The sequence below is a fragment of the Gymnodraco acuticeps genome, unplaced genomic scaffold (assembly GCF_902827175.1).
Source record: "Gymnodraco acuticeps unplaced genomic scaffold, fGymAcu1.1, whole genome shotgun sequence".
Classification (NCBI taxonomy): Eukaryota; Metazoa; Chordata; class Actinopteri; order Perciformes; family Bathydraconidae; genus Gymnodraco; species Gymnodraco acuticeps.
The window spans coordinates 34,880-52,294 of record NW_022990788.1 but is presented as its reverse complement, the minus strand read 5'-3'; the positions used below and the strand labels follow the sequence as shown (position 1 = coordinate 52,294).

General features: G+C 41.3%; 2 protein-coding genes across 6 annotated transcripts in view; both read left to right on the top strand.

Annotated features, from left to right (window-relative positions):
• The window catches only part of pknox2 (pbx/knotted 1 homeobox 2), a 128,661-nt gene extending 126,566 nt beyond the window's left edge, over positions 1 to 2,095 (top strand). For all 4 annotated transcript variants that reach the window (XM_034232728.1, XM_034232730.1, XM_034232729.1 and 1 more), the window contains exon 11: positions 74 to 2,095. In XM_034232728.1, the coding sequence (XP_034088619.1) occupies positions 74 to 342 (269 nt within the window). In that variant the 3' untranslated portion in view covers positions 343 to 2,095. The remainder of the gene's footprint in view (positions 1 to 73) is intronic.
• Positions 2,096 to 4,542: 2,447 nt separating this feature from the next.
• panx3 (pannexin 3) lies at positions 4,543 to 10,293 on the top strand. 2 transcript variants are annotated; one of them, XM_034232736.1, is made up of 6 exons: positions 4,543 to 4,565; positions 4,848 to 5,040; positions 7,400 to 7,542; positions 7,944 to 8,158; positions 8,552 to 9,303; positions 9,739 to 10,293. In XM_034232736.1, the coding sequence occupies exons 2-6, from the start codon at positions 4,857 to 4,859 to the stop codon at positions 9,795 to 9,797; spliced, it is 1,353 nt and encodes a 450-aa protein (XP_034088627.1). In that variant the 5' UTR covers positions 4,543 to 4,565; positions 4,848 to 4,856; the 3' UTR covers positions 9,798 to 10,293. The 2 variants fall into 2 exon arrangements, with proteins under 2 accessions (XP_034088627.1, XP_034088626.1); XM_034232735.1 differs by lacking the exon at positions 9,739 to 10,293 and having other exon boundaries at positions 8,552 to 9,395.
• Positions 10,294 to 17,415: the final 7,122 nt, after the last annotated feature.

The window sequence follows — 17,415 nt, the reverse complement described above, 5'->3', positions numbered from 1 at the left end:
ACAGATAAATAGAAGAGTCTGTTGTGACTTTATATATCCTCACCCCCCCTCTGTTTCCTGCCCCCCCCCCCAGACCCGCTTATGGACAGTCTCCAGTCGCTGTCCTCGGACTCGGCCACCCTTGCCATGCAGCAGGCCATGCTGGGAGCAGACGACTCCATGGACGGCACCGAGGAGGAGGAAGAGGAGGAGGAAGAGGAGGAGGAAGAGGAGGAAGGAATGGAAGAGGAAGAAGAGGAGGAGGATGGAGATGGAGAGGAGAATGAGAGGGGAAGGCAAATGTCCAGCGGGGGAGGGGGACAGAGAGACCTGCGCATGGAGCACAGAGAGGATTTAGAGTAGTGGTCTAAAGGAAGAGACTTTAATCCATCGTCCTCTCAGACTCATCACAGCCAACATGGACGGCTCTGATGCTGAGTGGCTGAGAGAACCATGAGTGTGTTTCCATCAGAGACTCCATGGAGCCTATTCACACTGACCATCACAGCTACAGAGGACTAATATGAGTTTAATGACAAATGTGTGTTGTTCCGTTTTATTATCGTATGTTCTAATACACTGAAAAAACTGAAACGTTGACCTTAATGAAATGTGTTATTTCAACAGATTTCACACAACTGTATTAGGTTAGTTTACAGTAACCTAATACAGTTATGTCAAATCTGTTGAAATAACACATTTATTGAAGTTAACCTTTCAATTTTTTCAGTGTAGAAGCACATTTTAGCTCCTGTTAGTCATGGGCAGAAATGGCGCAGGAACTAAAAGGTTTAAACGATAACTGCCTGTTTTAAATTGAGAGATATGAACTACTTTACAGTAACTGTTTAGAACACAGCCATGACATTTCGGAGGCTGAACTCGGGTTACTGTCAACGGAAAAATCTCGAGTAGTTGCACAGTCTTTGCACAGTGAGATTTTTTGACTGCATGTGAAAACAACTAATTGGTATATCTCCAAAATTGCAGCACCATTAAAAGAGTTACAAGAAGATCTGCAGCTTTGTAACTCTTCACTTCATGCGACTGAAAGTACTCTCAATGTTTCACTCTCAGTCAGTAAGCGTGTCTTTTGCTTTCTAAAAATAGAGTGAGGTTCTTAAAGAAAGGAACATTAGAAAAGGTGTAAAGCTGTTTGTGTTTGCTTCCACTGCTGGAACATCGTCACGCCTTCTCATGACTCATCGGTTCTCAGGTCGGCTACACTCACTCGGTGTGTTACTTCGTCACTTGACTCATTGCTGCAGAAAACCTTTTAGAGCATGACTTTTAAATCATTAAAATCATATTTGTTCACATTGTTTCTCTTCACCCATGAGCAAAAAAACGAATAAACCAGTGTATGCTGACTGCACATACAGTATAGTATGTATATCAGATGTTTTATGTTTGCATTCTGCTGTTGAATGTTTGCATATTTATTTTGTATTTCTTTGCATGGCATCAGAGTAGCTGAAGGAACAACAGGACACGTGCTACACTCTTTCTGAATAAGGTGGTTGTGTTACTTGGTGACCATGCACATACTGGACTTCAGCCACCAAGTCAGTCTTAGAAATGAGCTTATGTATTTGTATGACCTCGGGTGATTCTGTCACAAAATAAGAGCATGGCCAGCACTGCAGTCAGGACGAAGTGTCTCACCCTCTCCTCAACATGAAGCGGAATCACACAGACCGCCAATGGCCAGTGTCTTTTACTGACAAACTTTTCAAGGCGACAAAGAAGAGAATTTTGAAAGAAAGGAGAAAGAAAGGAGAATAACTCGGTAGAAAACGTCTCTTTCAATTTGATGTGAAGGATTTTGAAGAAACTGTGAAAGAGTTCTCTGTTTTGTACTAAAACACACATCGAGTTGCTCGTTTCTAATGTGAAGATGTCTAGAAAAAGAAACTCCATGTTATATTGAATGTTCTGATTGTTCATTGTGAAGTTTGTTGCTCATTAATATTCTTTTCTCAGTTGATTTTTGTAATGGCTCTTCCACAATCAGTGGCAGACAATAGGGAATATTTATATTTCATTTGTACACTTGGTTGTCATAATCTATTGTGTTTCAATAGATCAATTTGAATAATTAAAACATGTAAAGGTACTGACTTTGACTTTGTGAAATGAAAGTGTTGCATGTGTTTAGCCTGAAGACATCCTGGGGACTCCCAACAGGAAGTCATCCGTTTCATTCATGAGAATATTTAGAGATTTAAGCACTATAGTTAAACACTAGATAATAAACAGGGCATTGTTTCCGTAGAGTGAGGCATACGTGTGTGTGTGTGTGTGTGTGTGTGTGTGTGTGTGTGTGTGTGTGTGTGTGTGTGTGTGTGACACTTCCCAACCCTCTCACTCCCTGATACATTGTAACATGTTTCCAGATTATAGAGTTAGTCTAAATATTGGTTTAACTTCCCTCATTTTCCTGTCAAATGTGCAGCCTCCCACCCACTGGTTAAAGCTGCAGCCTGTGATTTAACTTACTGGAAGATGCCCGCCCAAACGCTCTCCAACGACTATAAAAAACTCTCCACCACAGGGTTTGTACTCCTCTATGTGGATTCTGCCTCCTCAGAGTAAATGTAATCATTCCTGTGGGTGTGCAGTGCACGGGCCACATTGTATTGTTTTACAAAGCTGTGTATAATTAATCCTTGTTTTGTTTTTCTTCCCACCCAAAAAAAGGTCATTCTTTCATTGCAGATACACTTATTAAAATATCAGTTATTCTCCTCTGCTACTTCTCTCCTCCTTCAGTGGGAGGAATTTGAATTGCAGTAGCTATGATGGGCTCCAAAATGATATACTGGAAGATAGCTATCATGTGACGGGCTATTAATCCTTCACATTAGCATGAGGAAGACATACTCAAAGGATCTCAAATGTGGGAGGAAATCACCATATTTATAACGTCATCTAATACAAAAATAAAGGTAGTTTGAGAGTATGGGCATTACAAAATGTCTTCTATAATTGTTCCACACAGGACTTGTGTACAGCAGGTCAGAGGAGAGCCTGTGAGCCTGTAAGAACAGGAAGAACACAAGTCTCCATACTGCAGCTGGGGTTGGAACTGTTATTTATCATGGGGTAGCATTAGCAGCAGAACCGGTCATACATAATGACTGGAGTATGTGTTATTTATACAGAGTCAGGTTGGTGCTGCAGTGTGGTCCACCTCAGGCAGGCACGGTTCAGGGTTCAATGAATACAACACTGAATAATGCATGGAGGGTAGACTTCAATATTTGAAATATGTTATACACCCTCAGGCTTGGGGAGTAACAGATTACATAATGGGGTTACGTAATCAGGATACAAACTTATTATTCACTTTCAGTTACATTAAAAAAAGATGTAATCAGATTACTGTTACTTTAAAAAAATAAATGGGGATTACAAGAAGGATTACAATGTTATATATTACATATACATTTTAAGTCACTGTAACTATCTATCTTCGAAATCATTTCATAGTTGACCTTGTTTACCTCTATTTGTCTGAAGACCAACTCACAAGACACACAGTGCGTATTCTGATGATTCGGATCCATATACTTCTCATTCCTACATTTCGTTTTTGAAGCTCATTAAGGCTGCAATTTGAATAATGTTTCATGAGCATGTGAAAGGGCATTTGTACAATTAGACTGGTGTCATAACAAAATAATGATCACCTCACTCGTCTTTACAGAGTATTTTAGAATCTTTTTTCTAACTTCTTTGCCTATGTTTTGAATAGTTTTTATTTAACGAGAAACCCACTGTATACTTCTTCCATGTCCATTCAGAAGTTATACACATGTGATTATACACAGTGGAGCAGTAGGCAACTCAAGAGCCAGATATTCACTGGATAACAAAAACAGACCAAAAGTTAAATGGATGTTTGACTTTCTTATCGGATGGCAACAGAACTCCAAATGAATGACTAATGTTTTGCGTACAAATTCTTCAAATGACTATTCCCCTCTTCAGCTAAGTGGCTGTGACTGTGGCCCTCCCTATCATCACAACATATAACACAGAAACATATCAAACAGAAGCCATGCAATGAAGGCTTGTTTGTTAGTTTCATTTGTATACCGCATGTTTTCAGATTCAGAAACCCCACAGTTTAGTCAGATTTAATCAAATACAAAGTTATTTTTTTCTCTCAAACCCTGCGTTGGACAGAAACATGACTATCCCTGCTGTACAGTCTCTCCGCCTGCAGTCGCTCTGAGGCTGAAGTGCAGTAAAAATAGTCTCAGAATGACAGAGGCTGGAAAAGCCGCTGGCCATGGTTCACTTGTTTGAAGTGGGCCACAGTCACCGTGCTTCACATGCTGAACTGCCTGGCCCAGTGTAGAGTACTGGAGGTCTGCTGCAGTGCCATCTGGGCGCCTCCATGCTCCCAGATGTCCTCTCTGTAATTACAGCCAGACTGGGCTCGGCCCGGTCCAGCCCAGATCCAGCCTCTCATTTACAGAGACCCTCCCTGAATACTTAAGAAGCTTTCCAGCACTGTGCAGGCCCTTAGAGGAGGCATTTTTCTAATAGTTTAACCAAAGAAAGCTGGAAGACGTAAGGTAAGTTGGCTCAGATTTCCATCATATGTTTGCAATGAGAACATTTAATAATGGAATTTAATTTCTACTGGAATTTTCCCAGAATTGGAAAAGTAATCCACTACAGGTTTTGTATTCCTTTAGCTGTATAGGTACCCGTGCTAAGGTAGAGATAAGATAGAGAAAGGCAAGCAGTGGCATGTGACAGAGGTCATGAGTCTGATTTGTTCTTACAGCACACTTTATCTTCTCTGCTACCTAAATGTGTCAACAAAAAACAACTTTTTTCTTATCACTGGGCAGGAGCTCAAAATGTCCATCGCCCAGATCGCGGCCAAGGCCATGCTGTCTGACGCCCTGCTGCAGGGCGGCCCCGCGCTGGACCGGCTCAGCCACCTGGAGCTGGAGCTTCCTCTGGACAAGGTCATCAAGTTTGTGTCTGTGGGCCTGCCGCTCATGTTGGTGGGCATGGCCTTCACTCGCGAGATCTCCCTGGGTGAGCAGCTCTGTCTTTTTGAAACTATGATATTTTCTGTGTTTCAGTTACACTGTTGTGCAGTTTTTCCTTGAATTCTTTATAAACGACCTGCTAAACTGCATTTTGTTGAACTTGTGATAAGAAGTAATAGCATACAAATGTAAAGGTTCAACATTAGCATAGGAGTTTAGACAGAAATGTAGTTTGTCATGTACTGAAGAAGTGAACCAAATGTGTTACTATTACAGAGCTTAGTTTAAAAACATCTTCCCCGGGTTTTTAGTCCTGCAATCAGATACATCGCCTCATCCATTTCAATTCTTACATGAAGGAACTAAATAAACAGAGCAATAAGAATGAATTATGTAATTACATGGCACTTTACTTAACAATATTAGGGTCCTGTCATACAATTGGAAGAAAACACTTAATCAACACCTATCACAACATTAGGATATTAACTTCTGACTTCAAGACCTCCTTAGAATAATCAGCAAGATCTAATTGACATGTTGACCAAGGTAATATTCTTTCCTGTATACAAGGCGTTAAAAAGTGATGCCAAGGAGTCCTGACCAAGCTTCTTTGTGTGATGAATTGGGAATAAGAAAGGGATGGCATAATAGATACCACATTTACAACTATGATACAACTGTCAAAACATAGAATTACTGAAATAACTTGTGAATTATTATGATACTTTGAGTACCCTCTACTGGAATTCCTCAGTTTATTGACTCTTCTGTTGTTTCTTTTACTGCCTGAAGTGTTGACCTGAGGAGAGAAATTGGTGGATTTTAACATAATAAACAACTGGTCTGTCCGTGGTCAGGATGTAAGCCCGGCTGACAAAGACGACGTGGCATGTCTAAAGCAGAAGTATATTTCTAAAGATGTTGACTGCCTTGACTTTGAACTAAACGCTGTCTCTCCAGAGCTGGTCTGCAATCAGCCGGATGCTCCTGATGCTAATTGCCATGAGGGATGATTGAGAGCGGCGTTCACTAACGCTGGCACGATGTGATTACAAGGCAAAGTTCTTCTGTTGCAGCCCCCTCCTATTTGAGTCAAATGAGAGGATATGTTGATTACCTGGAAGGGGTGTAGAACACTGTGTGGTGGCGGGCTGAGGGGCTCCACTGATGGATCTTGGCTGCCTACAGTATACGTTGGGTTGTCAGTTTAACAACAGTTCTTGATTGCGCTGCTGTCTGGAGTCGGGTTTACTTACTGCACCTGGACTCTCAGCCAAGAATGCTTACAAAGCAGTAATGTGGAGATAATCTGCCAATGTAAATTGGAGAGTGGGAGTAGGAGACAGGAGCAGTGGCAGAAACATAGTTTCCTTCTCATTGCCAAAGGGCTCACAGGGGTTGGGAATTAAGAGGAAGAATAGGCATCTGCTGCTGTTTCTTTATATAGTGCGGCCAAAAACAAACTGGAAAAACAGATTCCCACAGAAAGCACCATGAGAACATAAAGTGGTGTCAGTTGGTATTATGAACGCATCACCATCATTTAAGGGTATGCAAGCAGCTTCCATCAGTACAGGACAAACAGTGATGAAGAACCAACCTCTGCTCTGGTCACTATTCGTCCATCTGTCCTCAACATTCAGAACAGGGTTTCATTATTAATACAAATAAATAAATAAAATAACACACTTTAGAAAACTCAAATCAAATGAATCATGCGCATATCTTAAAAACATTTTGACCAATTTCCATGCAATATGCTGTATGATTTGAAGAAAGTTGTGGCTTTCTCTTGCAGAATGTGAGATAGGAATAATGCAAAATGAATACAAATTTAAATTAAATTGGACACTTACCAACGTAAACAACACATGCTAAGTTTGAGTTCAGTTTCAGTTTTAAAACATAAGCTGTAACTTTTCTGTGAATATCTAAGACTTTTTATAGTGGGGGTCTGGCAGGAGAAATCCCATCCTGATAGTAAATGAGTGTCATTATGTTTCTACTTACAGAACTGCAGGCAGATGTGGTATATAAATAAAAGCTCCATGTTGTAAGACTCTGAATTAGGTGGGGCACAGCGTGGTGTGTTCCCTCCCAAACTCTCTGTTTGAAAATGACAGATTAGTGAGGAGCATATATTTACTGTAAGTGGTTGGACTACATGTGTTTATATCAAGGTGAACTAAATATAAGGCGGAGGCCCAACTTGGAATCGAGTGGCCCTGAGTTTTAAATGAAGGGTTGTCATTTGGGAACACATGATTTTTTCTGTGAAACTCTGTACCACTGAAAAGAACATTCAGTGTGTATGTGTGTGAGTGTGTGTGTGCAGGTTTGTGTGTGAGTAATTCCCCATATTAACAGATGATGTGACAAATCAACATTTGTTTATTCTGCAGGGCCTCAGATCAGCTGTTTCCCTCCCAGCAATTTCACGATCAAACAGGCCAGCTATGTAGACACGTACTGCTGGGACTCTCTGATGCATCATGAGTTTGACAGCGATGGGAACTTTGAAGAGCGCTCACTCTGGGTACACAAAGTAAGTTGAGAGGTTCTGATCCAGCTTGCTACACATGTTACCTCAACCCAAGTTGTTGACTAAGTTGAACTGCTGAAATACATGTTCTCTTTACTGTAACTTGCAAAACTTCAGTTCAAAATGTCAGGGTACCTTTTTTTAGAAGATTTGTTTTTTATAAATCTATTTTTTCATATCAGTTTCAGTTAACATTTAGGGCCCATATACAAAACGGGAAGTAGTTCTAAACAGGACCTTTGGTTGTTCTTTGGTAATGCTGGTATATTGGGGATTGATTATCAGAATCAGGAATACTTTATTGATCCAAGGGGGGAAATTGGGTCAATGTGACTTGTTTCAACTCTTCTGCCACTCAATCTACCTCTCCGGTATGTCCTTCTTATCAATCATTTCCCCTCCAGATGTTTCCCTACTCTCTATTGGCCATGGCGGTATTGATGTACCTGCCGGCTCTGATCTGGCGCCAGCTCGTCATGCCAACACTGGGCTCCGACCTGCTTTTCATAATTGACGAACTGGACAATTCTTACAACCGCTCCATTCGAATGGCCCAGAGCATCATTGATATGCGTCAGAACACAAAGAACCCGCTCACATTTCAGGCCGAACTGCAAAGGTAAGGGACCACCAACTGATGGCTTCTCGCACGAATATTCAATGCTCTTTTTCTGATTTCATGTGATTGCAGCAACAAACAACCCAATCAGTTATTGTAAAATGTTGCTCAAAGGTTACGGAATTGATCGTGTGCTGTCAGTTTGAATGTCCTCATTAACAGGGAAATTGTGGTTTAAAAACGTTTTCCTCCCCCATATGCAACTATCATTGATATACACTTATGTAAGGCTCGTAGCTGTAGGGGACTGATGTGGGTGTTGCGGTGGGCAACTCCTTGTAACTAAAAGTAGAAGATTGTGGGTGGGGTTGAAAGCTTCCAGCTGGGTGTGTGTGTCTGTATGAACATGAAGGAGAATATCTTGCTGAGTTTCTTTTCCTTGTCCAATTGCAGGGCCAAGAAGAAGCGATACTTTGAGTACCCTCTACTGGAGAGGTACTTGCGGTGCAAACAAAACTCCTATTTCCTTGTTAGCATGCTTTTCTTGAGGGGCTTCCTCCTTCTGACCTTCATGACAGCTGCCTGTCTCTACCTGGCCTACTTCCACCTCTCCGCCTTCCTGCAGGACGAGTTCAGCTGCTTTGTCCGCACTGGAATGCTACGAGATCAGAACTGGGTTCCTGAACTGGTTCAGTGTAAAATGATTGGCCAGTTGGTTTTCCAGGTGATAAGCGTGGCCAATGGTGCCATTTATGTCCTGTTGGCTCCTATCGTCCTCTTCAGCATGATTCGCCTCTTTGTCTGGGACACCACCTTTATATCTGTCTACGAGATCCTCCCGGCCCTTGACCTCCTCAACCGCCGGAGACTGGGCTGCCCACTGAACGACCTCAATGTCCTGCTGCTCTTCTTGCGAGCCAACGTAGCTCACCTGATGTCCTATGGTAAAGTGAGGGCACTGTGCTCCCTGGCTCCCCCACAGGTGGGCAACACCACTGCAGGGCAGGGCTTGAATGCAATGCTTACCCAAGAGGAGATGGAAGAGCGTGAAGAGGCTGCAATGGAGCTGGCAGAGGAGGTGGTGGAGGCCAAGGAGGAAGGGAAACTCAACCTAGTCGACATCATGACTATTCTGGGAGCGGCGCAGGGAAGAGTGGTCAACTGCAGCGAGAAGAGGCCTCTAGTGGAGGAGAATATGAGTCTCGGTACCGTAACAATTATCTACACGCTTAAACGCATTCTGCTAGTGGCTATTTTTGTCTTCATCATTTGGGATGTACAGAAGATTATAAAGTAACCTCCAGATACAGGCTGTGAAATGAAAAGCAAGTCCTCTTAATGAGGTAGCACAAGCAGTTTCCACTGAACAACACTCAATACCAGAAACAGGTCCTATTCATATGGACCTGAGAGTTTGAGAAACATCTTCTGTCAGGGCAAAATCAAGTAAATTCAAAACCACATTGTTTAGTGTTTTTTTATAATTGTTGTATGTTACTGTATTGCTTTTGCTATTTCCTTTTGAAGCCGAACTTAACTGCCTTTTTTTCTAAAAGAGTATTTAGATCTAATTTCTAATGTAGAAAGAGATAGATGTGTGGTACTTCCTAGCCCTAACTGCCCTCTCTGTCTCTTCACAGAGCCAAACCACCAGGGGTACCACGAGTTGAAGGAGACTACACCATTTAGTCATTACTAAGCCTCCTATGGATTACATCAATGTGATTACAAAACCAGAAACACTACAGTAGTACTGTTCCTACAAAGACTGGGGACACCAATCAAGGGCTTCTACAATCCAAACACAACACAAATAACCTCTTTTAGAATTACAGGGCAAATTGTTCTGGCTACAAATGAATGAAACAATAGAAGTGGATTTGTCCGTATTCAGCATCTGTGAATCTGAATTGTTTAGGAGGCCAGTGATGGCGAGAAGACAAAGAAGGCTTTTTAAATGTCGTTGTACCTATACAATGACAATAAAGGAATTCAATTCAATTCAAAGAGAACGCAAGTGAAAGTGGCTATTATGGCGTGAGAACATAGAGCACAAGTATCAGTAAAGTATGTCCATACAACACAAATATTTGTGATCATGACCTGGTTAGATTGAACATTTGTGATAAATAGGAGTTATGCGAGTATGAAATATTTGTGTATGTCAGATATGAGACAGAAAAACTTCTGTCATTGTCAGCAGCATCTATAGATTGTCAGTAATAATATGTACTTATACTGAAGAGTAAACATAACATATTGTTGTACTCATTATCATTATTGCTCTGTTTATCTTATATTTACATTGAACGAATACAATTAGTTCTGTCTATGAATTAGTAAAGTGTATGTTATGTTATTATAAATAAATTCAGTTTTTTCGATTGTTGGTGTTTATCTCATCCTTATTCACATAATCCATTATATTTGTTATAATGTTCTTGTTTAATTTTGATTGATAAGTAGAATTTATATATAGTAAATAGTTGTAATGAAATACATCAGAAAGTCAACTCAACTATACATTTAAGGACAGCGGAGAGCAGTTTGCCTTTTTAGTGCTTCCATTTTTCCTACATGCAATTTCAGAATTGGAAGGACTCAAGTACTTTGCTGTTCCCACTCATAATACCTTTCTACAAAAGGTAAACATAAAGTCATATGTTGAAGTTATTGGTTTCAATCAGTTCATTTTCCTTATTAGATAATAATGTTTACTATATATAAGTAGTTGTCGCTGGCATCACAGTATTACGTTTTTCTGTCTAAAATTATAATTTTGTGTGTTACGATACGATATTCATTATTGTCCCGTAAGGAAATGTATTCTGGAATCCGTCATGCAGTTCCACATACAAACATAATAAACATTAAAACAACCTTCATAGCCAACATTTAAAAGTATATTACATTACATGTGAGTTGCATTAAAAACATATTAGGCATGGGTTGTGTGTATGTGTATTGCAAAACAAATATTACATGACTGTGAGTGGCCAAAGTGTTCGTAATTAATGTTAACTGTGAATTAAACAGATAAAGACAGGAATCTACGCAAATCGCCTCTCTTAAAAGACCGCTCTACCATGTTTGTGTTACCATGTGTGACTGTTTAACAGATAGTCCAGAAGATAGCAACTGTGCAGCTTCAGTGAATTATCCACAAAACAGACAATTTGATATAGTCGAAGGCTTTACAAATAGAGTACATCTGAAAATTATAAGTAAGTCCAACAAAGGATGTGTGTGTGTGTGTGTGTGTGTGTGTGTGTGTGTGTGTGTGTGTGTGTGTGTGTGTGTGTGTGTGTGTGTGTGTGTGTGTGTGTGTGTGTGTGTGTGTGTGTGTGTGTGTGTGTGTGTGTGTGTGTGTGTGTGTGTGTGTGTCACAGGCCACTCAGTAGTCACATATTTTAGCTTTTAGATATTCTCTATGCTAAAATGATGATTATGCTTCGATGCTGCTGCACTCAAAACTTTAAAGGAAAGCTGGTGATTCTTCTTGTCATCAACAGTCATGCATGTCAGATCCCATCCTCCATCATCCATCTGGCAGAGGAAACGCAGACAGATGGTGATAATGAATGTTGTCGACTGTGTATTTTTAAGCTTCACACAAAGGGAAAATACAATTATCTGCAGTTTGTGAAGGCTTTGTTGATTGACTGGCTTTAGCTGGCTGACTCCAGCCACTTGGGGGCATCATTGAGTCATACTGAAACTACACTGGCCATTTTGTTTCAATAACTGCAATATATACATTTAAGGCTGCATCATAGTAAGGTCAGTGTTGATACTTAAAATCCTGTAATCTAAATGAAAGGGAATGCAGTCTCTTTCAGATCATTTTAATCAGGCGTGTACAGGGTCCTCCTCTGTGGAGACTATAGGCTGACACTGCTGTGACGGGAGCATTACATTTTGGAATCGTGAATTTGCTGGAAACCGTCAGTACAGACATGTCAATGGGCTTCCAAGTTCTACTGTTTGCACTGTTTCCAAAAGTGTTGCGCATATTACTCATACTTTAGAGCAGGGTTTGATTGAATATAATGAGAGATCAAAGGTGTTCTTTAATTCCTCTGCTGTCATTCCAGTCTGCCTGGATCATGATGATGATTCTGTTACATCCAAATGATGCTGAGGTGGTTTCATCAGGGCTTACATGCCCCTGGCAGCTCACAGCACAGCACTAAGCTCCGTGCAGAATCCAAGTGAACTTGTACTGTTTTTACAGTTTGACATCTCTGGCCTTACCTTTCCTCTCCCTCTGCATGGGATATCTAGTGTGTGCATAGAAACATCAGAGTATTTTCTCTAAATGTTTTTCTCTCTCTCTGCAGCAGGTAACATTGGTATATGTCTACTGCGCACCGGCCTCATCTGTGGGGTAAAGTGCCAGCAAGCAGCCAAAAAGAAATTACTAGAAAACACTGTTCCCGCCCCAGCCTGTTCAATCTGCTGCTGTCTTTCAAACAGTGCAGAAGTGTCAGCTGCTGCAGCACCACCACTCTCTCAGGCTCCCCCTCAGCTGCACAATGTAACCAACCTCAGCTCGGTGTGTGTGTGTGTGTGTGTGTGTGTGTGTGTGTGTGGTGTGTGTGTGTGTGTGTGTGTGTGTGTGTGTGTGTGTGTGTGTGTGTGTGCGTGTGTGTGTGTGTGTGTAGGGCAGTGGTTCCCAAACTTGTTGTGCCCAAGGCACACCAAAGGACAAGTAAAAATCTCAAGGCACACCTATTGTGCAAAATAGCCCTTATAACACGTGTTATCACTCATATCATGTAAAATATCTGTAAATGTGCATAATTATTTACTAATGCCAAAAAAAATGTGACAAAGACAACTATATTACTCATGAGATATTTATTAACGAAGTATTTCAGAAATTAATTTGAAACTTTATCAAATTAGGCTTCATCAAAGCAGCAACACACTAATTTAAACCAGACAGGTCACAACATTAAAAATGAGGCAAAGGAAACTCAGCAGAAATTCAGCACAGAGAAAAGTCAATGCAAGGAAGCTGCATTGTCCATGGTCCTGAACTACAAATTATAAATGTAACATTTCAGCAATCAGCATTGAAACATGTGCTATTGTAAATATTTTGCCGACTTACAAATTAGTGAGATACATGTGCCTGTCGGGGCGCTGAGGAGAGGGCCACTCGCAAGTCCTGTTCAACAGAGAGCCGTGACCTCCTGTTGTTCTTCATGTAAACCAGAGTAGAGAACGCCAACTCCAGAGATGGGGTCGTTACTAAAAAAATGTAATATATTACATATTACTTTTTTAAAAATTATATTACACTACTTCGTTACTATCTACATAAAGTAACTCGTTACTTTACTCGCCGAGCACGTACGAACTGCGCATGCGTGAGTGGCAATAACTTTCCTTACCAGCGGTAGTGTGTATTTGTCATTCAAAACAGGCAACAACCGGAAGACAGAGAAGAAGAACAGACTACGTGATATAAACAAACAACAAATAGCGTGTGCGGTAGCTTTACCTTAGCATGTGTTCTTTGCAGGTGTTTGTTGAGGTTTGACGTGGTGTTTACAGCAGTGGATAACAGCTTCTGGCCTGGACACAGTTTGCACCTCACTGTCACATTCCTGTCTATTCTTCGGACTAACCTACACCTACAGTCTATGGGACGAACTCAAAATAATGGGCATACCTCCACCCCTCGAAAGTTATCGCTGACTCAGCCATGTTAATGCAGCACTGCACGTGGAGATGTGGACGCACAAGTCGCGCAGATTACGTACATATAAACCTACAAAGTACTGATATAGTAAATTAAAAAATAATTATTTGTTGTGTAGTTATATATTGCAATAATAACGTATGGTTGTCACAAAATCCCACGGCACACCCGGACTTGCCTCACGGCACACCAGTGTGCCGCAGCACACCATTTGGGAACCACTGGTGTAGGGTGACCAGGTGTCCCGCACTGTGCGGGACTGCATACACAGCATTTTTATTATTTGTCCCTTATCCCACAAATTGAGTCTATGTCCCGCATTTGAGTGACAGTTGCGCAGAATCGGTTCGCTGACGGCCGGCACCGCCCTTTATTATTATATTGTCAAAACGGCATTGTGTAAGTTGCGTTGAGAGGCGACACAGAGGTCCACAAACAGTGTAACCCCCCATTGACAGTTCCTGAGCGCGTCCATAGTGTCTCCCCCCCCCCCCCAGTAAAAAAATCCCCACTACACCACTGCTGTTAACTGACAGGATAATACACTACATGGTGTGTTTAAACCTGTGATTACAGGAGATCACTGCCTTCTATATTCTGTGCCACCAGGTCGGATGTGGCTAAAATATACTTTCCTAAGCGTTTGTGAGACTGTATTCGGCATTCTGTCAGTTTATCTTTGTGCTCTCAAACCAAAGCATTTGCTATCATAACGGTCCTTTTGATACCTGCCATTTGCACCCATTTCAAATTACTGTTAGTTTGACAAACACACTGTAAAATATTACCATGATTTCACAATATTTAGCTGTACTATTTTACAAGACATTACTGTTTTACCACTTTACAGTCTTTACCTGTAATGTTCATAATATAACACTGTAATTTAGAATTTCACAGTGAAATCAATACAGGCACAGTTAATTACTGTGAATGTACAGGATCAATGATTACCAGGATTTCACAACATGTTACTGTATTATTTCATAGTAAAATACTGTATTCAGAACATCCTCTGTGATAACACAACAAATTAAGTGATTTTCTTGCTTTTATCGCTCTTGCTTGGCTTTAAATACTAATTTCTTTCTTTGGTGCAGGTTTTACTTAAATTGAAAGGAGCACCGCTGCATGTGCCTTAAAATAAATGAGGCAACATATACATCTATGTCAAATTGAAATTGTTGTCTTGGCTTAGTGTTTTCAGGTGCATCCTGGAAATTAATCCTGAGACGGGCTAGAAAGCCAAAAAGAGGCATGGCAATTTAAACCCCCATGTCAGCACATTCTTCAGAAAAATTGTTGACTTTGAGTGGATGTCTGTGTAGACATGTGTTAAGTGCTCCCCTCCTTGTTTTCTGTCTCCCTGGCTCCGCCTCTGCCCAGGTGCACCTGGTCTGCCCCTGGCTCCGCCTCTGCCCAGATGCACCTGGTCTGCCCCTGGCTCCACCTCTGCCCAGGTGTTCCAAATTCCACTCAGCCGTGTGTATATATAAAGAGAAGCTGGAGGAGAAGGATGTCTCGCCTATCCTAACGCCGGAGACACTGTCCTTAGAATACCTCTTTGCCATTCTGAGCTGTAGGCCATATTTTTGAAGATGTGTTTATGTTTAGCCTGGAGGACCTGGTAGTCCAGTTTTTGCGGCTTTATTTTGTTTCCCATAGGGTTTATATTTGATTTTTGGTTAGGCGGGGGAGTTTTGGGTCAATAAAAGGTCTGATTATCAATAAATGCTCGTTACCAAGTACGGGTTATTGCGTATATTCTTTCATGTTGCGGGTCTCAGCACAAGCCACTACCGCGGATTAGAGGTTGGGGCCGTAACAACATTTCCAAGACACTGTAAAATGTACTTTGCACTTCAATGGAGTAATAAAAAGTTAAAATGGGCATTTTCTTTGTTTTTCTTTGTTTTCATTTAATTTCAAACCTTTATTTAGACAGATAGGTCCCTTGAGATCACGGATCTCTTTTACAAGGGAGACCTGTTGATTGAGCCGATTGAATTATGGTACAATCCCAGTCAAATTTACAATATATGTGTATATTTACAGTAAATTACTGGCTACTGTGTTGCATTACAGTACTTCTACAGTAATAGTGTGAACATACAGGTAATTACTGTAATTTATGTACAGCAAGGTACCATAATACCACAGCTCTGTACTGCTATATCACAGTAATTCCATGGGCATGGCAACTGTAAAGTCACAGTATTTAGTTGTACTTGTATTCTAATTAACTGTAAAATATATACAGTAAATTACTGTGAAATATTTACAGGATGTGACATCCACCCCACAATTAAACCATGTTCATACAATAATGAATACATTTCAAACCTTCTTCATGTCAATACGTTTCATTATTTGTAGTGTATTGGTCTTTTGTAGAGATTTTTCATTTATTCTTTATATATTCTATTGTGTATTGCTTGGAGGGGCGGGGGGGGGGGGGGGGGCACCAAATCATAATCTCGCCTTGGGCACCAAAATGTATAGGGCCGGCCCTGCTCCTTGGTTTTGTTGGTTCGCTGGGGGGGTGTCAGAGTGAGCGCTCTCTACTTTGCGAGGTTCTTTGTAAACGGAGCATGGAGATCACCACATGGAGGAGCAGACGTCATGCAAACTGTATTTGTGTCTGTGACGCTTGAGCCTTGGAGACTATTTGTCTGTGAGTGATTAATGTACAATTTGGATGTGTTATGTGCAGAATGTTTGAAGTTTGTAACTTTTTGTCTGAAGCTAGTTTAATGTGTACTATTTTAGCTAATGGTGATGTGTGCTTTTTCTAGCTAATAGTGATGCTATTGGTAGCTAACTCCGTTAATAGTAGTATGTGTGTCTTTTGTACAGTGCTACGTATATGTTATGTGTAAAGCCAGCATACTTACATGTGTTTTATTTCTGTATTGTTACAGTTTTACAAAGTAAAAGAAGAAATCTACAGTAAAAAGCAAACCTTGCATCTTTAATGAAAGACTTTTAAATGTTAGCTAATTGTCTAGCTACATAAAGGGATATGCGCTGTAAGGGCAGTACCCAGTGGCGTAGCGGAGGCCCCCGCACCCCCCGCGGTGCGGGGGAGCCCCGGAGCTTAGGGGGCCCCGCCCCCACTGTAGGCTATCCTCTTAGATTTCGTAACGCGGGAACAGGGTGCAGAGGGCGGGGCCCCCCCCCTCCCTGCTATGTTGCTACGTCATGTGTACGCTGCCTGTAGTAGTACAACAGTGTATCATTATAATTATTTGCTCATCTGCGATAGGGCTAGCCGGCTGATAACTAATGTTCATTGGCAGGCTGGGCAGCGTTCAAAACAAAGCGGGAAGCATTGCTCATATAAATAACGTTCATTAGTTGCGTTGCCGGTAAACATGAAAAATGAAGCGCCACTACCCAAGCGGTGCTCAGAAAAGCAAAATGAGAGCGAAAGCCGAACAGGAGAGGGAAAAACTACCTAAAATAACGTCATTGTTCCGGCAGGCAGCAAAGGTAGACGTAGACTCTAACGTTACTGCAGATAGACCGCTAGCAACCCCCCCCCCGGCCCCCGGCCGTCAGCTCCGAGTCCAGGCAGACAGCCCAGCAGCCCCGTTACAGCCGAGCC

What these genes read in the sequence shown, in the direction of transcription:
- panx3 (XM_034232735.1), top strand. Translation starts at nt 4,857, where the DNA reads ATGTCCATCGCCCAGATCGCGGCCAAGGCCATGCTGTCTGACGCCCTG. An exon ending in GCTCACTCTGGGTACACAAA is followed by an intron (nt 7,543 to 7,943) that starts GTAAGTTGAGAG and finishes TTTCCCCTCCAG; the next exon opens with ATGTTTCCCTACTCTCTATT. An exon ending in TTTCAGGCCGAACTGCAAAG is followed by an intron (nt 8,159 to 8,551) that starts GTAAGGGACCAC and finishes GTCCAATTGCAG; the next exon opens with GGCCAAGAAGAAGCGATACT.